At 45.2% G+C, this 22,669-nt stretch overlaps 2 protein-coding genes across 2 annotated transcripts; both read left to right on the top strand.

Annotated features, from left to right (window-relative positions):
* The first annotated feature begins 142 nt into the window (after positions 1–142).
* DERL2 (derlin 2) lies at positions 143–6,081 on the top strand. The gene is made up of 7 exons (XM_026107277.2): positions 143–291; positions 736–801; positions 1,063–1,136; positions 1,560–1,653; positions 2,176–2,371; positions 2,945–3,035; positions 5,143–6,081. Exons 1-7 carry the CDS (start codon positions 199–201, stop codon positions 5,246–5,248), a joined length of 720 nt encoding a protein of 239 aa, XP_025963062.1. The 5' UTR covers positions 143–198; the 3' UTR covers positions 5,249–6,081.
* Positions 6,082–9,160: 3,079 nt separating this feature from the next.
* DHX33 (DEAH-box helicase 33) lies at positions 9,161–22,542 on the top strand. Its single transcript, XM_026107209.2, has 12 exons — positions 9,161–9,476; positions 11,220–11,380; positions 12,007–12,234; positions 13,047–13,217; positions 14,042–14,227; positions 14,974–15,085; positions 15,433–15,592; positions 15,955–16,043; positions 16,598–16,725; positions 17,284–17,487; positions 18,292–18,378; positions 19,751–22,542. The coding sequence occupies exons 1-12, from the start codon at positions 9,275–9,277 to the stop codon at positions 20,057–20,059; spliced, it is 2,037 nt and encodes a 678-aa protein (XP_025962994.1). The 5' UTR covers positions 9,161–9,274; the 3' UTR covers positions 20,060–22,542.
* The last annotated feature ends 127 nt before the right edge of the window (positions 22,543–22,669 follow it).

Below are 22,669 nucleotides of genomic sequence, written 5' to 3'. Positions count from 1 at the left end.
CGCTTCGGCATGAGAGGCGGGGAAAGAGGGGGAAGCCTCGGCGCCCGCGGGCTCGGCCAATGAGAGCGCAGCGCGATGGCTCGGGCGCGGCCGGTTCCCATTGGCTCCGCGGGGGACTGGCGGGGAGGGGGTGGAACGGCGCGCGCAGGCGCGGCGGAAGCGGAAGCGGAAGCGGAAGCAGCGCGGGGGGGCGCTAAGATGGCGTACCAGACCTTCCGGCAGGAGTACCTCCAGGTGCCGCCCGTGACGCGGGCCTACACCACGGCCTGCGTCCTCACCACCGCCGCCGTGGTGAGTGCGGCCGCCGCGGGGGCCGGGGCTGGCGCGGGGGGCCCTCGGGAAGCCGCTGGGGTGCGGAGGAGGAGAGGGAACCGGCCTCCGGGGCGGGGTTGGGCGAAGCGGCCTGATGCCGTCCCGCGGCCAGGGGGTGCGGGGGGGGCTGCCTCCCTGAGGCCGCTCTCTTTGGGGCTGGGGCTCTTCCCCGCGGGGCGGCCCTGGAGCGGCGGGGCCCCGCTGCCCGCCTCCAAGCCGGGGAAGGAGCAAAGCACCAACGAGTGTTAAACAGCGCCTGCGGGGCCGGAGAAGTAGCGGGGAGCTCCGCTAGAAAGCTGCGTGCGCTCACGGGCGGGGCTCGTGGGTCTGTCTGCCCCAGAGAAAGTGGGTGACCTGTTCAGGTATGCACCGCCTAACCCTTTTTAGTATATTAATTTCAACCAATGTTCTTTTCTTTTTCAGCAATTAGAACTAATCACGCCCTTTCAGCTATATTTCAACCCTGAGTTAATATTTAAGCACTTTCAAGTAAGTGTTTTCTAAAGTGTGGGAGTTCTTAAGAAAGCTGTTGAGCTTGTAAGTGCTTGTGTTTTCAAAACTGACTGTTATAAATGACTTACTTTTCATATTTGACTTACAATTTAGTAATAAAATTGAAATGGAGATCAGTGTATCTTAGATTCTGTGACTGTAAAGGAGACTGATTTCACTTACTTGCAAACTTTTCTATTTAGACAATAAAAATTTTTTTTTTCATGTTTAAATTCCTTGTGTTTGTCTTATTTCCAGGTATGGAGGTTAATCACAAACTACTTATTTTTTGGACCAGTTGGCTTTAATTTTTTATTTAACATGATCTTTTTGTATCCTTCATCAAGTTTATTTCCTCCATTTGGAAAGCAAAGCTCCAGTGTATATGCACATTACTATGAAAAGGTTTAGTTCTGCTGCACTGTGAAGTTACTGGGAGTTTAGCAATACTGATTTCAGTAATGGGAACTCCTTCAAGCTGTCAAGAATTTTGCCATTTATTTCTGTGGCATTAGAACTTGAGTCTACAAGCCTGATCTTTCTGGGATTTTCAAGCAGATTGGTCCCGGCATGTGGGGGAAAGTTCCAAGAGTAATTCTGTTGTCCAGGGTCTGGCTTCTCTGCTGAGGCACCCAATTGATGAAGTAAATTGGTATAAAATTTACATGCAAGCTCGTATATAATTGAAACTTTTTCTGCTTGAATTTTTCTGTTAAATTCATTTGCTGTGAAACTTTCCTGACCTGTGACTTCAGATATCGTTACTGCCGAATGCTTGAAGAAGGCTCTTTTCGAGGTCGGACGGCAGATTTTGTATTTATGTTCCTTTTTGGTGGACTTTTAATGACTGTATCCTTTTTCTTCTTTTTTTCTAACTGCATTAGTACAGCTAAAGATATGCGAGTGAGAACCCAAACTATGCTGTTATGCTTCTCTTCGTTCTTAGATGATGAGACACTTTGCTTGTAGTATGAGAGAGAATGGTGTTAAGGTGGTTTTGAATGTTTTGTGACTGTCATTTCTGTCAGATATTGGGCTGATTTTTTTTTTTTTTTTTTTTTTTAGTCTTTCTAATGCTAGGTTTAGGATTATGGAAATGAGATTCTCAGACAAGATGCTGTTATTTAGGTGACTTCATGCTAAGTTATACTGTAAAGAGAATATTCATGCTGCAGGTATCCTAAATCCTGCTCTGAGTGTTGAATTTGATTGACAACATATTTGATTTACTTGAACCTGGGGAAGTGGAGGGAGGAACTGCATGGAAAATTTAACAGGTCAAGCTGTCAAATTCTTGTCATGTTTGATTTCAAAACAATTATTTTAAATGACTCATAACTGTGAACTGTTTTCTTTAACTTGCCATCCCAGCTTTTTGGCTTGTTTGTAAACTTGGTTTTCTTGGGTCAGGCATTCACAATAATGCTTGTGTATGTATGGAGCCGCAGGAATCCCTATGTCCGTATGAACTTTTTTGGTCTTCTCATCTTTCAAGCCCCATTTCTACCTTGGGTACTGATGGGCTTTTCACTGCTTTTGGGGAACTCCATCATTGTGGATCTCCTGGGTAAGAAATGGCAAGACTCATAAGAATCTGTTCCTGCTAGTGTTAGTGTCCTCCTGCATGGGGGAGAAAATGTGGAAAAACCCAACAGCCAAATGCCTCCTATTTTCAGCTTACTATTAGCTTATCTGGTATAATGATAGTATATTTGTATGAGGCTTTCCTGGTTTCTAAGCATTATAGCATGTTTAGTGCTGTAACAGGGATGAAAAGAGTTTCTGGTGCTTTGGCTCTTTTTTGCTTGAAAACAGCCCAGATACCCATGATCAGATTACATATCAGGCTACTGATATAAAATAGTTTATATAAACTACTATTTTTATTAGTTCTTATAAAGCCATAATGTCATGTTTAATAATGACAGGTTGTTTTCTCTTGTGTTAATGTCTTGCAGCATATGTTATACATTTCATCTGATACCACCTTGCTTCATTGCTATTCATGTTTTTCTTCCCCATCATATTTTCTGTGAAGGGAAGCAACTTGTGTTTTTTTCTGAAAACTCTAGTGGAGCCCTTGTAAGTTGTGAAGGAGAAGTATTGAAAAATTACCGTTTGACATTTCTTTATGTACTAGGCATTGCAGTTGGGCATATATATTTTTTCTTAGAAGACGTCTTTCCCAATCAGCCTGGTGGTGGGAGGCTTCTGAGAACGCCATCTGTCCTGTAAGTATTCGTTTCTGATTTGGAATAGATTTTAAAATGTGCTTGTATGGAAAACTGTTTATAATTCATTTAAATCAACCTCTGGTAAGTTAGGCAGCCTGAGACAGAATAGCAGTAAATCTGTGCTTGCTGCCTTATTTAATTAATTTGTTGCCAAACAAGGGAGGAAGGTGTCTTACAGATATGCAAGTGGGAACTAACTTCTTTAAAGGGTCTTTGTAATCCTTGACAGTCCTTGCTTAACTGAGTTTTGCCTGTTGGTGGTATAAAAGATGCATAAATCTCTTACTGAGATGAGGCTTAAGAGTCCTGCTGTGTAAGAACATGGTGACTGAGGTATTTAATTTAGCTTTTGGGGAGGGTAGACCAAATGAAATGATCCTCACATCAAAATTTTGACAAGGGACTGCAGTGTTTATAGTATCCAGTGTTGCTGTTCCTCCTTGGTTCCTCTTACATAGTGGGCTGTAATCATCTGGAATGCCGTACGACAGCTTGGATGAGACCAGCTTGCCTAAATGACAGGGCAGTTTGAGACTCGGAGAACTGAGGTCTCTGAAACTTAGAACTGTGTAGAGCTGAACTGTCTCTTTTTGGCTTGAACTGGTTTCCGGATGCCTGGGTAGTTAAATGTCATATTCAGATATATGCTTCGTTAAACTAACTTGTTGTGACTGTTTGATTGTCCAGGTACTTCCATTGATGTTTCATTTTTTTTCCCCTGCACTTTGCCTCCAGCAAGTAACTGTACCAGGTGATCTGTACAGGAATAGCTGTCCTGGAACAGCTATGCTGGTCACTTTTGTGGGCCTACACTAATATAATCCAGCCTTAACACCTGAAGACTGTTTCCAGTGCAAGCTGCCTTCACATAATCCTTGTTGCACAAATATAGTTGGGCACTCATTTGTGTCTCTACATTTATATCTGAGCTTTCCCATTTTCTCAGAGATATATGCACCAAACTGTGTGCAGGAGGCATCATAAGGCTGCTAGAGCAACGTGTGCTGCTTCAGTAAATCTCTTTCTCTGTGGAGAAAGTGTCAGGCTGCCGCTTGGAGTGCTACAGCTACCAGTGAACAATTCCCTTTTGTCTTGGTGCATGTAGATAAAGCGGGTCATGTCATCAATTGTTTGTTTGTTTTACCCCAGGACTTTAACTGTTGGGGTTTAGGGTTAAAGTTCTTTGGTCGTTGTATCCACTCAGGAACAATTAAGTCCTTTTACATGTCTGTGTTCAGAAGGAGGCTTATGATTCTTGTCTGGGTCTAGATTAGCTAATCTTTTCCCAGATGCTTCCACTTTCTTTGTGTAAGCTGTAATTCTGTAATACTCCTAGCACTTTCCATTTTTCACTTTATGCAAACTTTTCCGAAATGTCCTGTCACTCTTATGAAGGGAATTAATCCCTTTAGCTATTCTAAGAACAGTCTTGTTAAACACGCCTTACTACTTGGGTATCTTGGATATAACAGTTGTTTCTGTCCAGCCTATGATTCTCCATTTCAAATAACTTGATATGCTCTATTTCTAGATCAAGAAATCTATGAAGAGATGGAAATTCTAAAACTAGTTTTGAGAGTGACAGAATAACCTACAAGATTAAGCATAATTTTTGTAAATTGGAAATGCCAAGACTCTAATCTGGGCACAGCCACAGATTCTTCTGTAGATTTCAAGTCTGCCTGTCAATGCCTGTATCCTGTCTGCAAAATTGAGATAATATTGACTGCAATTGACTCTTACTGATAATATTTGTCCACCTCTCAAGATGTGAAGAGCTATTTAATGTTCCATTCACATTTTGGTCCCTTATCCTGTCCTGGGAGAACACATTAGCTGTATGAAATTCTGCCTCACATGAAAGATAAAATTCTGACTTTCAGTTAAATCTCATCTGTCTCAGTTGATTTAGCCGCAAAATTCTTGCCCTTCTTCCAGATGCCTCCTAGCTGGAGCACACATGTGACTTGGGTATAAATCACTGATGCATTTGCAGGCTGTTTCTGAGGGGGACCCTGTATGCCTGAAGAATTCGAGCAGTCTTGTTATTGCTGTGAAATGTCTATTTAAAAAAAACCAAACCCCATCCTTTTCTGTTTTCCAGGAAAGCAATATTTGATACACCAGAAGATGATCCTAATTACAATCCCTTGCCAGAAGAACGACCAGGAGGATTTGCGTGGGGAGAAGGTCAGCGCCTTGGAGGCTAATAGGTGGCCGTGCCAAAACCCAGCAACATCTGGGAGAGACTTAACTGAAGTACCATATTGGGGATTCTCCTATTTCCCCATCACAGAAAGGACACTTCTTGAAAGCTCTATCGTTCTGAATACAAGCACTTTATGAAATGGTAGTCTAATCCAAGAAGCTTCCAGGGTACCAGTGCCTTCCCTGGTTAGGGGTTGTATTGCACTGGTAATGAAAATATCAATCTAGTGGAGCCAAAAAACTAAAACTGGAAACCATTTCCTGTCAACTTGGGTTAATAAGACCATGAGTACTTGTTTAAAGTGATTTCTAAAGCATTTTTTCAAGTTGTTTGATACAGGAAACTATATGGGAAACTTTACAGGGGGCAGAATAAAACTTTTTGGTTTTAACTCCTTTTTTTTATTCTTAGATAAATGAGCTTACAACATGGTTGAAAGCATAAGTCCCTCTTTCAATGGCAGAAGTTTTTAGTCTGAGCTGCTAATGTCTCCGGTCCCATTTGAATTGTAAGAAAGACAATGTTCAGCATAATGCAGGCTTTTTATTTTGCCGGTTGTAAATGGTTTTGGAATGTGCCTTGGTGTGAATAGACTTTCAGGCTGAGACTGTGTTTTGATAGGTTTTTCCATGACAAGTGTATGTTCGGATGACAAGGTTTGAGTCTTACTGGCTTGTTAAAATAGATAATCTTAAAAAATCCACGCCCCACCCCAACACACCCAATCCTAGTACTCATTGAATTATTTGGAATACTAGAGGAAGAGCTTGTCTGAAGTCTGAACTGCTCAAATACCTCAGACAATGAGTTGAATAAAATGTCTTGTGGATCCTTTTTGGTTACCTTTTTGTGTAATCTTACAGTCTTGGGGCAGGTGGTGAAAAAAAATGCAGGCTGGAAAAAAAGTCGTCCCTGAAGAGGCAGCTTTAGTGCCGGCTTCTCCCATACGTCTCCCACAACCGCTAGGAAAAAGGACTGTTCATTCAGTGTGCTCGATTTTTTTGGTCTACATATGAAGCTTGTTGCAGGAGGATCGAGAGGTAGGGACATACGTCCAGAAAGAATCGGTGACACTGAGTGGGATTTAGCTTAAAATTAGATTGATATTAACTTCTGTAAGAGGAGTCATGTAAACAGTTCAGAGTACAGTTCAGCTGCTAAAGCTGAATCACTCTTTGGACTCTACAGATGGTACCAAGTAGCTCTCTGCTGACTGCCATAACAGTTAGAAGCAACAAGATATTGCTGAACAGCATCTTCCTTTCAGACTTAGGAAGGCTAGGCTTACATGCATCTGTAATCAGTCTTGTTGTTTTCTTGTTTAGTCTCAGATTTTGCTGTTCTTGCTACAGGTTTTTAACTGGTTTGTTATCCAGGAGATTAATGTGTCAGGATCCTGCAGGATAATGCATTGCTCACAAGCAGTGTATTGGAAGTGTTAAATAAATTTAGTGCGACCATTTATATCTGGGCCTTATGTCTTAAGGGTTATGAAAAACTTGAGGGGAAGAATTTCCAAAACACTTTTAAATCTTACTTTCTAGAAGTTCTAAAAATGTTGTAGGCAATACTGCTTAAGGATTGCTTTTGAGACAGGATATTGATTAAAAGCCGGTTTTAGTTCTGCATTTAACAGCCTCTCGGTAGTTTCCTGGTGGAATGTTAGTGAGCGGGGCTGAAGCTAAAGGGCAACCTTGTAGCTAGGATAAAACCTTCTGTAAATCCAAAGCCCTGCTGTGAAGTGGGCCCCATGATGTGTGCCTTCCTGAGGAAGACCTGCTGTTCTCTTAGCAAGTGATATGTTGATAAGATAGCTTGTCCCTCCTTGTTCTTCCACAATTATTTTACTTGCACACTTCCTACCACACTGGTGGAATACTGAAGTTTGTATGCTTCCCTTTTCCAAGTAATACCATAGTATCCAAGTCTGGGAGGGACTTGGAAATGTTACTTAGTTGCACCCCAGGACAAAATTGAGACCATATGTTATTACCGGCAAATTGTCTAACCTGGTCTTTAATAGTCCTTGAAAGCCTTTGGGCATTTTGTCCTTTAAAGAAGTGTATTTAAATTCCAGAGTCATCTTTGGAAAGTGTATCAACAGATGTGTGTGATGTCAGAGGTGCCAAAAAAAATAAATTAGAACAACATACCTGTCTTGCAGCATAGCTGTCTTAGATGTTGCCCTGTCTTTGTGTCTGATCTTCACATGGATTAATACTTCCAGAAGGTTGGACTGCTTGCTGTCAAAGCCACTGCTTTTGTTGGGGAGCACTTCTCGTGCCTTTATGTATGAAGAATGCATTTTAGATACAGTCAGTTTTACTTCAGGATTTTGTCTCCAGCCTCTTAGCACCCTCTTGCATTTTGCTAGTTCAAAGTGTATTTGTACTTGGCTGGATGAGCATCAGCCACCTGTTTAAACAAGCTCCTTCTTCCAGGTGGATGCTTTTTGCAGATACTGAAATGAAGTCTTGGACATGGCTACAGCTTTGCCCAGATAAGTGAGGAGACATCTGTGGGCCTGTTCTAGACCTGGATTTGTGTGTGAAACACCCCTGCTTTGCACAGTCTGCAGTGGTGCTATTTCAGTTTCCTGCACTTCTTAGTGCTTCTCCTGAAATTCACTTAGCCTAACAAAGTTGCTGTTTATAACCCTGAATGAGGGAAGTGTGATATAATCATCAACAAATTGATGATTATCTTAGCTTTTCTCATAAAAGAGTGAAACACCCCGTTACTAAGTCTTTTCTAATCCTTAGGAGCACTTGTATGAGGAAGCTCTGTATTCTTGGAGATCTGTTTCTTTAAACAGCTTTTGAGTGGAGTTCTGGCCTTTTTTTCAGGAGTTTCTAATGACTGAAGCAGGCTTTAATTTTTAGATGGCATATCAGATTGGCATCAATCTTTCCAAACAATCTAAACTCTTTAAGTGCTGAGCAAGGTGTTTACTCCTGGGGATCTGTGTTAAGAGATGAGGTTTGAGTCTTGCTCCACAACTAGGAGCCTGGGTCCAAGACTTCCACCCCTCTTCTCCAGGATCAGAGACTAGCAGTCCTTCTCTGAGGAAAGAAAGAAACTGTATTTTGCCCTTACCCAGAGTTTTTCCTGACTGACTGCAAGGAAAACCTTGCCCTGATCAAAATGCCTGGCCTGAATATTTAAGCTCTAACACAGGGTTTCTTCCTACATCTATCTGCCTTTATTTTGTCTGCTGTTTTTGTGATTTGCTAGTGTCTGGCTTGAGCATTTGGGCATGGAGACTAGGACTTCTCTTGGACATCTGTGTTCTTCTCATAGCTGTCAAACCACCCTGCCAGCTCTGTATTTGAGGTGTTGATAAAACATCTCAGGCCTTCATACCTCTAGTATATGTGAGGCTGGACTGAGTCTGAATTGGGTGCTGCAGGTGTAATGAGAGCTGCAGCCTGAGCTTGCTGAGATCTTGCTCCAGTCCCCTTGGCTCCAAACACACACACTAAGGATTTAGTAATTTCTCTGAACTGTGTCCTGTGACTATTACCAAAAGCTTCCTGTTTACCCCAGGAACAGAGTTGATAGCACCTTAATAATATTGCTTAATACTTTTCATTAGTGTTTCATGTAGAGTTTTTACACAGGCGGAAGGTAAATGTTGACATCTGTGTTCAGCCCTGGGGAGGGGTGCTAGGTGTGCAGGAAAGGCCGGGGGGGTGTTGCTCAGAGACCAGGGGTCTGTGCTATGGTTTGGGAGGCTGCTGGGGGCAGTTCTGGCCGTACTGGGCTAGAAAAACTCAACCCTGCGGCTCTTGAAGCCAATTCCCGTGGTTTAAATAAAGAATAAATACAGATATAGAGTAACGCGTGTGCAGCGTCCTGGCTGCCTTGGGAGCGGGGAACTACATTTCCCACAATGCTCCGCTCTGGCGCGGAGGATCACGTGGGCGGCGGCGCGGCGACGTCACGGCGGCGCGGAGAGGCGGCAGCCGTCGCCCGGGCGACACGCGGGCGGCGGGGCCTGAGCGGGCCGGGCGGCGCCGGGGGGGCGATGCCGCAGGGCGGCGAGGTGCCCCCGGCCAAGCGGCTCAAGGCGGCGCTGCCCCCGCCCCGCGCGGCCATGCTGCCGGGCTCCCCCGCGCCCCGGCGGCCCCCGCCGCCCGCCGACTCGCAGCGCCGCGGCCTGCCCATCTTCCAGGCGCGGGGGCCGCTGCTGAGCCAGCTGCGCGGCCTCGACAGCGCCGTCCTCATCGGTGAGTCCTCATCGGGGGGGCGCGGCGTAACCGGTGGGAAGTGGCGCAGACGCGGTTCGGGTGTCGGTCTCAAGGGCAGCGCACGCGTTTGTGAATTATTAGTGTTTTTATTGCGCGTAGAGCGTTATCGGTTAAGCCCTCTATTGCCTGGGTTTACGTGGGGAAGGCCGAAAAGCGTGTATTTTCGTCTTTCCCTTTCGCCAAAGAAACCGTCAACTTAGAGCTAAATGGGAAAGTCCTGCTCTTTAGCAAAATAAATTTGCAGGGGCGTTTCCTAACGCCCTATTTTATTATATACATTTTTTGAGTCCAAGCTGGTATGCTTTGTATCTGGCTTTTAAGAGTTCAACACATGCAGGTCCCAGCGGTTTCAGCTGGAAATCTGCACTCAGCGCTTATTAGAACTTATTATTATTAGAATTAAATGCAAAATGCTTTGTATCTCACCCCCACAGTAAGTGATACTTCAGAAAAATCAGTCATGGTAATTTGTTAGGCTGATAGATGGGGCTGTATTTATATCCTTCCCTCTGTATAATCCTGAGATTACTGCTTGCTAAATATGCACTGCAAGATGCCACTTCAAATTTTGCAGCTGAGGAGTCAGCTAAATAGCTGTTCTTGCTTTTTCCAGCCTGCAGCTGCAGTGCTCACACTTGGCTTTCCAATTCTCCTCTGCTTGGTAGTTATCCTTCTGAATTTCTTATTCTTCTTCCTCCCTTTCTTCTGAGTTCTCACCTCGCTCTTGCTGTGCCTGCTGTGCTGGTGCTGTCTTGCAAGGGTTGAGAGTACAGACCTCTGGCTGCTGGAGCCTCACGCTTTTTTGGAGATAGCAGTGCTTCTGATCTGAATTACAGATGTGTTTTAAGCTGTGGTAAAATGCACAGGAAAATAGCATTTATGTTGAAAACATTCTCTGCTTTTCTACACACATTGCACATTTAGATCGTTTCCCCTGCAATGCCTCTAAGCGCTCCGATTCATGCTGCCTTATGCTGCTCCAGTGAGTTACCCTTTCTGTTGTCCATGCGTGATAAGTACTGATGGTAGCTGTCTGTGTGCTGTAACCACTTGTGCTGTCTGGAGTAGAGTGGTCTATGCAGAGTTTGTAGGAAACACCCACGGGGAAAATGGGGCAGTGCTCAGTAGATCGTGTGCTAATACTGCATGAAAGGAGAAGGCACGCACCTGAGTGAAGGAGCTGTCTCTGATTTCAGGCAGGCACCGAGGAAGACTTGCTAGCTTGCTGGTGCCCTGAGTGCTCCTCTAAGAGAGCCTCACATCTCAGCTTGCTAATTGCTGTTGTGACAAAAACTTTACTTTAATTTGCTTATAACTTTACTTTGAAATGTCCTAGTGTGTAGTGTGAATATATACATAAAAATAACTGCATCTATGCCTTGCTCTGCACAATTATCTCTTTATGTTGGCTGTGTTAGACACAAAACAATTCATATCCAAGCAGGCTAGAATATGTTTCTGAGCCCCAGTATGGCTAGAGAGAACCTGGGTGAAATGAGTTTTGTCGAGCAGTGGTCTGGTGGCAAGAGCAAGAAACCTGGGTTCTGTCCCTGGCCTGCCCCTGCTTGATTGTGCGACTTTAGGCAAGTTGTCCAGATGCTTCCTGCCTTCAGTCTCCCCAAGCTGAAACAGGATTAAAAAAATAACATAAAATATGGCTTGGAACCTTTTGTTTGAAGATGCTAAAGATGGGAAAAACTCTATTCACTTGACGTTCCTCAGGAGAAACAGGCTCAGGAAAGACCACTCAGATCCCTCAGTACCTCTATGAAGCGGGAATTGGCCGCCAGGGCGTCATTGCTGTGACCCAGCCTCGCAGAGTAGCAGCTATATCTTTAGCCACCAGAGTCTCGGATGAGAAGAAGACAGAGCTGGGGAAACTGGTAGGTTGCTCTACAAAGTCTTTACAGATTTGGTTTAGCACTGCAGTGCTGACTGGACTGTACCATGGCTTGAATGGGTAAGACAAAGAAAGTTAGGACCACAGATAAATGTAGTCTTTGTTTAACAATACACTTGGATGGAAAAGGTGCCTCTTTGCCTGCTTCTGCAGCTCAGTGACCCATATTTGACTGTCTCTGTGGTATTTTACCCCTTGGTTATAATCAGTGTTCCTTTATTTGAAAGAAAAAAGAAAAGCTGGTTAATGAATAAAAGAAAAAGAGTTGCTCTCTGTTCCTAGGCCTTCTTTTCTAGTGTTGCTTATATCCAAAATCCTGGACACACTGGCAGGGAGAGCCAGGAGAATCTGTGATAAGCTTCTAGTTTGGGAAAAGGCTAATTGTGCTACAATGTGGGGAGCTTCCTTTGGCCTGGAATACTAGATTCCCAAGGCTAACTGCTCACAGACTGCAAAACCATAGTATGCTTTCCAAAGCTCTCCCCACAGCCCTAATTGTCTCTGGCTGATATGATGGCCAGAGTGCTTTGAGATCCTTCACTGACATGATAGCAATGAGAAATGTGAATAAATTTGTGCCTGTGCTTTCTGTGATGATGGCTTCCTTAGGTTGGCTACACTGTACGTTTTGACGATCTTACGTCTGATGAAACTAGAATCAAGTTTCTAACCGATGGGATGCTCCTCCGCGAAGCTATCGGGGACCCCATGCTGCGGAAGTACAGCATCGTCATCCTGGATGAAGCCCACGAGAGGACGATTCATACTGATGTGCTCTTTGGGGTGGTGAAAGCAGCACAGAAGAAGCGAAAGGAATTGGGCAAACTGCCACTAAAAGTACGTGTAGCTGGGGTGGCAGAGAAGGGCAGGGATGGGGCTCAGACTCCAAGCACTGTCAGTCGCTGCTGGGGTTTCCCCAACATATTTGAAATTTCAGCCTTGAATCTTTTCCTATTTCTAAAAAGCCCCTTTAAACCTAAATTGTTCAGGGTGACCAATTAATGATCTGTGGGCATGGCTTGGCCCTTCAGAACAAACTATCTGTTCTTCTCCTTTTTGCCTCTTTTCCTAAGATCCCAGCAGGTGTGAGCTATCAACTAGGCACATTGTTCAGGGAGTTTCTGGCACTGTTCCTGAGAGTGCCGTGGCTGTAGGAGCTCTCTGTCTGATATGACAGCTCTGGCATTTTTCATGGTGAGAAAGGAGATTGCACATGTATGTTCAGAACATGTGTACATTTGCTTAATGGACATGTGTGAGATTGCATGATGAAGTGTTTGAGTGCCTGTTGGTTGCATGGTTTTGATGGGGAAGACATGTAGGGGGATGCATAGGGTTCTAGCACAGTCCCTTTCAACAGGCTGTTGTGCCTTCCCGCTTTGTGGGTAACTCAGCTCTCTCTATTAAATGTCGGAAAAAATTTTAACGTCTTCATTTTGTCATGCCAACACCTTACACTTGTGTGATACCAAAGCCGATGACTTTAACAAGGAAAGCTCACTCTCTTCTGTCCCAAACTCCTTGTGCTTTTTGCTGTTCTGAGCATATACTGCAGGTCCAGGAAGATGGCTTTTGTTTAGTCCTGACTGGCAAGTGTTCTAGTGGGTCTGAATCACAGTACTGAACCCTGTCTTATGTTCGTATTGAAGGTGGTCATTATGTCAGCTACGATGGATGTTGACCAGTTCTCCCAGTACTTCAATGGAGCTCCTGTTCTCTATTTAGAAGGCAGGCAACATCCCATTCAGATCTTTTACACCAAACAGCCTCAGAGCGATTATCTCCAAGCAGCGCTGGTGTCAGTCTTCCAGATCCACCAGGTACAGTGACTTTGTCAAGTTCGTGCCTCCCTGGGGCCATGGGTTGTTGGTCAGGGTGGGTTCTGCTGTCCGAGCGCTGCTTTTCTTGCTGCAGCAGGAGCACTGAGGCGTAGGTCCTTGAGAGAGGTCAAGCTCACTTCCGCCAAATCGGAGATGTCCCTCAGGTGTTTGCTGCATCCTCCAAGAAAAGAAAAGCTAATAGTTGGCGAGTGTGCTGGGTTAATGAGTTGGATTGGTTCAAGGAAGGGGTTGGCAAATGCCAGTGTTATCCCAAAGATGGGGGAGTGAGAGGAGAGGAAAAAATGAGACCTGGAGAAGGTGCACTCAGTACCTCCTGTATTCAGTAGCAAGTGAGCTGTTGGGTTGGCTCAGCTGTTCATGAAACACCAGTCAGAGGGTGTTTCCCAGACTCAGTCTAAGTAAGTAGTGGTGTCAGCCGGGCATTCTGCTCCTCTGCGGCCTCGAAGTTGTGTGGATGGACATGGCTACGGGTACATGTCACAGACCTCTGCAGTCATCTTGCCTGTGGACTGGTCATGCTGTCCTGGTTATTTAACAAAACAGATGTGTGAGTTTGGGTGATTCCTCCATCCTGTTAGGACTCAATCTTGCAAAATGCTGTTTACCCTTCACTGCTGGTGAATCCAGTGGGAATTTCAGGCTTTTCCATCCCTTGCATGGAACACAAGTCTTTTCTTTCTTCCTTACCTGCTTCACTGTCTTGCTGTCGGAACAACATCTCAGAAGATTTGCTGTCATTACAATCTCTGTTCTTTCTCCCTGTCCAGTCCATCTTAACTTCTTGTTTTTTCCTCTGGCTTCAGGAAGCACCTTTTTCTCACGACATCCTGGTATTTCTGACTGGTCAGGAAGAGATCGAAGCAATGACTAAAACCTGTCGAGACATTGCCAAGCATCTCCCTGATGGCTGCCCACAGATGACGGTGATGCCTCTTTATGCTTCTCTGCCCTATTCTCAACAGCTCCGAGTCTTTCAGGCTGCCCCCAAGGTGAGGCAATGTGATGGGTGAACAGGATGAGTTGTCTTTCTGTTTGCATGGGTAAAAACACATGGAATAAAGCAGTCTGTACTGATAATAAGTAATAGTTATTCTCCACTGTCTGCTGATTTCGATAATGTCCACTGACTTCAGTGGTTTCAGTGTGACATAAGATGATGCAACTATGATGGTATTAGCAGATATGTACAATAAATTATCTGGAATCATGAAAAGAAGGTAGGATTAAGGAGAGTGAAAAGGGCAGAGGAATTGAAATTTGCACCATTTTGTGTGGATTTCATGTTCGCATTGCAAAAAAAGGCACTGCAGTTAACGGGCCAGCCAAATTCTAACAAAGCTAAGCACCTAGGCATATTTGGCAGGGCCATAAGAGGAGGAAATTGTGCTGCCTCAGGCCCTTTGCACCTACTCAGCACATAAATAGCAATTCAAGTCTTCCAAGGATCCTGTGCTGGTGCCAGGAATGAAACCAAAATGCTTTAAAGACATGGTGATAACAGCACTCCTGAATGGTATATTTTGTTTCAAGAAGTGTAAGTGTGTGTTTTAGAAACTGATTAAGAGTACAGATTATCTTATTTTACAAGAGCTGGTGTAGCAAACCTGGTATTTGGTCATAGCATGCTGTAATGCTATGGAGGCCTTGCCTGTGCTGGCCAAAAATAGCAGCAGTTCCATCATTGCAGCCAATCTAAGATGGCTTTTGACTGGCTTTAGTTTGCTCTACCTTCTAGGGTTATCGCAAAGTGATCCTCTCCACAAACATTGCAGAAACGTCCATCACCATTGCAGGAATAAAATATGTTGTGGACACAGGCATGGTCAAAGCAAAGAAGTACAACCCTGGTGAGTACTTCTTTAAGGAGTGATGCGGTGATAGATTTCAGGTTAATGTAAGTTGTCTGAGGCAGTTAACCCCACTGGCAGCTGATTTTAGATGTGTAATTTTTTTGGTCTTCCCCTGTGCTCACCTCATCCTAGACTAAGTACCAGGATTGGGGGGTAAAAAGTCTGTCAAATATGAATCTTCTCTTCATGGGCATTGTGCATGATAGTTTATTTTGCTTCAGGGTGTGAGTACTGAACCAAGCAAAGTCTGAGCAGTGTTTGGATGGGATGCTGCTGGAATCTTTTGTCGTTGTTCCACAAAGTTATGTTTTTCAAAGACTGAAGTGATGCTTTTCCGTATTTAGAAATTGGTCTGGAAGTGTTGGCAGTCCAGCGTGTGTCGAAGGCCCAGGCCTGGCAACGGACAGGGAGAGCAGGACGAGAGGACAGTGGGATCTGTTACCGGCTCTACACAGAGGATGAGTTTGAGAAGTTTGACAAAATGACAATACCTGAGATACAGAGGTGAGAAGAGAACCTGTTTTCCCTGAAGCTGTCGTATTAGTTGCTGCACCTTTTGTATGCCCTGTTACATGGAGGGCTGTGTAAAGAACTGAAGAGCAAAACTGGATCTAGGGTTTGACTGGTTGACTTAAAGAAAGGTGAACTGTGGAGACTAAGCAGAAAAACTAGGCAGAATTTGCTTAGGTTGGACAGTTGGACTTGCATCTTAACCTTCCTGGTTTAGGAAGTCAGACTTCACCAGCCAGCTTTAGGCTAGTTTCTGTTAAGCTGTAGCACAGATCCGAGGACTGTGTCTCAGCTTATAGGCTGATAAAAGCAAAAAAAGAAAGTAAAACATGTCAGTTGTTTTTCTGCTTATGCAGGTGTAACCTGGCCAGCGTGATGCTTCAGCTCCTGGCCCTGAGAATTCCGAATGTACTCACCTTTGACTTCATGTCCAAACCATCTCCTGGTAAGTGGTTACAAAGGCAGCCTTGGGAGAAAAAGGGGCAAATGAGTCACTAGTGAACTGCTTAAAAATAGTCTTCAGGCCAGCCTGAAAAGATGGAGTGTGGAAAGCCCAGGGCTGTGAAAGCAGAGCCATCTTTCTCTGCTGCATCTTCTTCCGGTGGTCCTGAAGTCACAGATTCTTTCACTTGTGCTCTGCCTCATCAGAGCAGGCGTGATTATGGCAGAGGGCTGGCGAGTCCAGCTTCCAAACAGAGCAAAGAGCAGTTTTGCTAAGGAAAGCTGTAGAGAATCTCACATGGCCTCTGCTCAAAACTAGAGGTGGCAGCTTTAGCTTTGCCTCTGTTTTTGCTGCTCCAATTGGAAATAGTGACTGTTTTATTAGATGAAGGGGCATACATCACAGTTTGGGGCATCCGTTTCTCTAAATTGCTAAACAGAAAATACTTGTCTGTCTCTGGCTGGGGGAAAGTGGCAGTGAGGGTGCCAGGTGATCCTTGGCATCCTGGCCAGTGCCAGCCAGGAGGCCTCCCTGCCTGAACCTTCTTGTTTTGACAGATGCTATTCAGGCAGCCATTGAGCAGCTGGACCTGCTGGGGGCTGTGGAACGAAAGGAGGACCAGCTTGTCCTAACCCCCCTGGGAAGGAAGATGGCAACCTTTCCACTGGAACCAAAGTTCTCTAAAGTAAAAACTACAGAACAATTAGCTTATCTTTATCTGCCACACATTTTCTGTTTCAGACTCCTTAAACAAGGTCTGGAATCTGGGGTGGCTACAGCTGTAGTAGTCTATTTGTGGTATATGAATGAAGCATAGCTTTCCTTGTAGCAGCTGTGCTGGTTTACCTGTCATTTACTGTTCATTTAAGGGAGATAGTAAAATGTGATTTGTTTCGGCTAGCACCTCTGAAGCTGAAACTAGTCTAATTCCCTTGTGGTTTCCAGGATTGCTGGCAGCACTGTTTATTGGCAGGTTCACCATATGTCTGATACTGTAGTGGATTTTAGTCACCACGTTTATGCTGTATGTCGGCTGGCCGATCTCGAGAAATTGCATGATAGTTGCTGTTAAAGGTGCTTGGTGGCCCCGGAAGAGGATTTACAGTTGTCTCTAGGCCAAAGTGTTTATGGAGCTGTCCTGAACAATGCTTCATGCAGTTCTTGGGCTGTCAGTGAGCAGAAGAGTCTGCCCACCTTGAGTGGATTTGGTCAACCAAAAGTCAGTTTGTCCTGTGATTTGCAGACCATCCTCCTGTCCCCTAAGTTCCACTGTACAGAAGAGATCCTGACCATCGTATCACTGTTATCGGTGGACAGCGTCCTCTACAATCCCCCAGCCCGGCGGGATGAAGTGCAATCCGTCAGGAAGAAATTCATCTCCAGTGAAGGGGATCATCTTACCTTGCTCAACGTGTACAGGGCCTTCAAAAATGTCAGTGGCAACAAGGTAGGATTCTCTGGGGATGCCGTTGCTGCCTGGGGACATGGTGGTGAGGAGTTCTCTGACAAACAGCAGAGTAACATCTGCAGCCTTCACAGTTGATTATAATATGCATCCTTCCAAAGCTCTTAGGAGAAAGGAGGGCTTATTTGTGCTTTGCAGTTAGGTAATGAGAGAGTGCTGTGTGGTTGCAAAAGGTCCCCCCAGAGGGCTGTAGCAGAACTGATTGTCAGAGTTCCCTAGGGCCAGTTTTGTAGTCACAGAGCCAGGTCTCTCCCTTGCCTGTTTCCAGCTGGAAACAGGAAGGAGTGAGAGGGTGTTACGACTTGCTGACTAACACCCAGATGTGCTCTTTGGTATGTCAGGGTGCACTGCGTATGTCAGGATGCAAAGACACTGAACACATCTATAGACAGTTTTGATTTATTCTACCCTATAAACTCCTCAGTCTGATTTGTAGGTCTGTAGAGTAGTGCACCCCATTCCCTGCAGCGTCTTTCTTATCCATGTTGTTCTCATGTAGTTTGCTTTCACCACCTGTGGGATATTGCTGTAAAACAGCACTCAGTGACCTTGAGAACGACTGAGAGCAGGAAGAAAACAACACACTGCAATTCCTTCACACTGTGGGAAGCAAAGTAGTCACAGGGGAGTGATCAGAGGTAAAAATCTGACAGGGGAATGGGTTTAGTGCCTTTTCTCTAAGAGATGGTGTGTTTTGGAGGATTCTGCTTTTCATGGTATCCAAAGATTGTCATGCTTCTTGGGTGAAGAAGCAGCCCTTTCTAACCCTTGGTGCCTCTGCTGCAGGAATGGTGCAAAGAGAACTTTGTTAACGGCAGGAACATGATGCTTGTGTCAGACGTCAGAGCTCAGCTCAGGGACATTTGTGTAAAGGTAACTCGTTGCCATACTGTATTTCGTTGTTTTGTCTGTTCGCGTTTTTCTTTTCTGTTTGCCCTCAAAATGATTTCCCTGTGCACCAAGTCCCAGGAGCAAGAAAATCTGGTTGTGTTTTCAGTTTGTAATGAACAGCTGTGTAAAATTCCTGACTGTGCAGATTGCATCCCAAAATCTTAGAGCTGCAGGGCTCAGTGGGTCTAGGAGAGGTGAAGAGGGAGCTGGAGCTCTGGGAAGGCTTCTCGGGCAGAGTGCAGTTTTTCCTAAGGGATCTCGCTGCTGTAGCGCAGGTGGGACTATGCTGTGTGCCGCTGGGTGACGTCAGCCTCTGCAGCCCACACTGACTGGCTTCTTCCCACAGTCGGGCATTCAGTTTAGGAGCAACTTTCACATCAACACCGCTCCTGCCAGTCGCCCAGCTTGAGGCACAGCATGGGGCCAGTGCTGGATTACTTGCAGTCCGTACGTGACGTGGGAGCCGCACAGCACCCCTGTCGCGCTGTGAGTGCTAGCTGGCCCGACACTGACTCCCAGAAGGAGAGTCTGGATCCATTTTGTGACTCTTCTCCTCTCTGCTGTTAGTCTGGACTAGCCTAATGCCCCAATGCAAGGCCCTATCTGGGCTGAATTCCCGGAGGTCATTTTGTAGTTCACAGGTTAGCTGATTTTCTGGCACAGTATTGCCTGGTCTCAGAAGCCCACTGAAATGGGGCTGCGTTTCCTCATGAGGGTGCACATACACGCTTCCTTACTGTTTGGCATGAGAAGAGCACAATGTGAAAATAACTCCCAAATGGAGTCCCTCTGGACAAACACAGGTCTGTGCGAGAAGTAAAAGCTAATGGCATTTGGCAGTGAGCAGTTCCTTGCACTTTAGGGTGTGTGACTGTAAAGTGCCCTGTACCACACTTGATGCTGTGGCTTCCAGCTCCCCTTCAGGCTGCCAAGGATCCAAGGAGGGCAGGATTTCAGAGCTGGATAGGATGGGCACAATAGCTATGGAGAATTAGGAGTACTGAGGCCTTGCCAAGGCTGATGTTTCCCTGCAAAGCATGCATGAAAGCCCGGATGGAGCAGAAGCCACAGGCTGTCCTCTTCATGTGGCCTCCTCTCCTGGCTCCACGGTTTCTCTGAGAGCCTGCAAGTGAAGTTAGAACAACACCTGAGGTAGCTCTGTAGGGTCAAGATCCCCTCTCTTTTGGGGTCCCAGCTGTCAGAATGAGTGCTAGAAAGTGATGTGCCCTTCTGGGCAATGCTGGAGCCCCCAGTTTGCTGTTTAACTTTTGTAGATGTGGTGTTAGGGGTGTGTGAGTTTGGGCTGCAGGATGCTCACCAGAGGTGTTACCTTGTCTCTCTCGCTGCTACCCAGCTATCAATGCCATTGGAGTCTTCCCGCTCAGACACCGGAAACATCCGCCGCTGCCTGGCTCACAGCCTCTTCATGAACGCCGCGGAGTTGCAGCCGGACGGCACTTACGCCACCGTGGACTCTCACCAGTTGGTGGCTATCCACCCCTCCTCCGTGCTCTTCCACTGCAAGCCGGCCTGCGTGGTTTACAACGGGCTGCTTCACACCAACAAGTGCTACATGCGGGACCTCTGCGTGGTGGATGCCGACTGGCTGTACGATGCAGCCCCCGACTATTTCCGCAGGAAGCTCAGAACAGCCAAGAACTGACCTGGGGGTCACCACCGGGTGCAGGATTTTTAGGCTCACTCAGTAAGACTGTTTTTTGTTTTGTAATGAACGTATGGGAATGGTAGAGCTTTGCCTTGTAAATCAGGTAAAAACCTTAGAGGAAAGTGGCTTCTCTGTGAGAGCCAGCCCTCACAAGTCTCCATGGCTTAGAACAATCATCCTTTATAGCAGTTAATCTGTAAAAGGGGAACATAACTACTCTGTGTGTGTGTGTGTGTGTGTGTGTGTGTGTGTGTGTGTGTGATAAATCTGTGTTGGGGGGCAAGGGGAGCTGGTATCCGATTCCAGTTTTTAACACTTACTGAAGTTTAACGAGCTTGTATATGAAGAAATGAAATCCTAAGAGCTCTTCTGAGCAGACTTGGTATTTTTTGATGATTGTGCTTGTATCCTTAGCAGGTTTTATTGGCAAAAAAGGAGAAAAAAAGTTTTAAATCTCTACGTACAGGGAAAAAATGCCTTTTTAACTATTTCTAGAAGGGAGGTGCTACTGTCTTTTACCTTATCAAACATCTTCCTGCCTGCATGTCATGTTCACCACATCATTTGGGACCATCTGAAAGCTAGTAATGGGGTCACCTACTTGGACAGGTCTTTATTGCCTGTGTCTGTGTCTCAGGGGCTGGTATTATTTTCTCGAAGGGGCTGTCCAGCCACCTGTGCATTTGATGTCATCTTTGTTTTCCCTTTTACTGCTAGGGCATGTAATTCCTCAGTGTCTGATGCATGTGGAGGAGGCAGCCGTAGATTCTCAGTATCTGCATCTCACCACTTTGAACTACAGGGCCAGTCTGCTCTGTCTGGAGTGGTTTTCTTCCTCTAGAGAGCCAAACTTCTTAAAACAGGAGGATGGACTCACTCCTGGAAAGGATCCAGCATCTTAGCAGCAAACACTTATGTCCTTCCCCACTCTGTGTCTGGACACTTCTGGCTTTGGAGTTGGCACACTGTCCACAACAGCTAGTCAGGCTAATTTGAGGCGAACTCGGCAAACCAAGTATGAAGATGTGGTTTAGAGTCTCGACTTCCTTTAAAGGCACTGAAATCATCAAATGTTTCTTCTGCTCTGAAACCGGTGCTTCCCCCCCACTTCCAGCCTCCACTTATACTTTGGCTCTCCACTAGAAGTTTGGAGTTTAGCATTGTTTGTCAAAAACCATAGATTCGCCATTAGTAATTCTTATTTGCATTTTTCCATATCCCCTTGGCAGCTAGCTATCTTCTTTTTTTTTTTTTTTCCTGTTGGAGAGAAGTGGCAATAAGAAACTTAATCCTCTTTTTAAATAGTAGAATTAAGGAACTAGAACCACTCCAAAGGTAAAACTTGTTCTTTAGCATGAAGGAAAATGGATTTGTTCCATTATGGCTGTGTGTGGGTGGAGGAAAATCTCAAGTTGTTTTTAAATAATATCGTAAGTACTTCTAAAATAACCTCTCTGGGAGAGGTAGCTTCCAGTTTCAACAGAGTCTGTTGACACAGTGTAGTAATTTATATAGATTTTGGATGATTTGAACTAAAGCAGATTTGTTATACGAAACGGTGTGAGAGGAAGCTGGTCTGTAAATGCAATGTCATTATATAATATAGTGAGGTTAGCTAACGTGGGCTGTGATGGGGTTTTCACCCCTTGACTAAAGTGGTGTTCAGTTCATTCTTGTATTCTTCAAGCATCAACTTAAAAACAACTCATGACATTTTAATGGGACTGCTCAGGGCTGCAGTCATATTGGCAAGCCCTTATTCACTCCATTTGCTCGGGGAGTAAGTAAGCTAGTGGCTTTGCTCGCGTGACCTGTGGGAACAAGCTGCACTTTCCATTTAATAAAATGTCCTTTCTGGTTACACACCTCACGGTTACACAGTACACTGTAATATGCCTTCTCTTTGGGTGTCCAATACTGACTTACCTTGGTTCTCTCTTTGAAAACTGGGGCAAATACCACCTCTTCTTTTGAAGTGGAATTTCACTTGTGCTTATCTGCAACTTGCTGTCTCCAAAGCGAGTAGGAATCCAGTTAACCAAGAGCAGTCTCGTCTCTCACCCTGTTCCTGGGAAGGACGGTACCGAATGTTTGCGGGGTCCGGTGGAAGTGGACTCGCATCCCCACGTTGCGCCTCTTTGGGGTATTGTTCGTGAGTGGTAAAAACCACACTGGTGTGCGGGGCACAGGCCACGGTTGTCACTTTTGTATGTATGACCAGCTCCAGTTTTGGATTGGTATTTCAAGATTATGCTGTTATTTCAATTGTTGTAACTCACACAAACTGCAGGGAATTATCAGGGCACTGTATGTCACTATTCCTTGGTTATGCAGACTGCATCTGTAGGGGAAAGTGGAGTAAAAGCACATTTTGTTTGGGCAGTCTAATTAAGCAGACTGTTTGAGGAAGGGGATGGGGAACTGATTTAGAAGTAACTAATTTGTATGTTTTTTCCCATAATAAAGAGTGATGGCTAAAATCCAAGTCCCAGCTGGTGTTTTATGAGGTGGGAAAGCTGCAGCGCTAAAAGAAACGATTGCAGGACATTTAGGTACAAGTCTTAACAGCAGCACTTTGAATTCGAGCAGGGACTGTCTTTGCTTTAA

The sequence above is a fragment of the Dromaius novaehollandiae genome, chromosome 19 (assembly GCF_036370855.1).
Source record: "Dromaius novaehollandiae isolate bDroNov1 chromosome 19, bDroNov1.hap1, whole genome shotgun sequence".
Lineage (NCBI taxonomy): Eukaryota > Metazoa > Chordata > Aves > Casuariiformes > Dromaiidae > Dromaius > Dromaius novaehollandiae.
The sequence above is the reverse complement of the archived record's forward strand: the minus strand, read 5'-3'. Positions and strand labels throughout refer to the sequence as shown.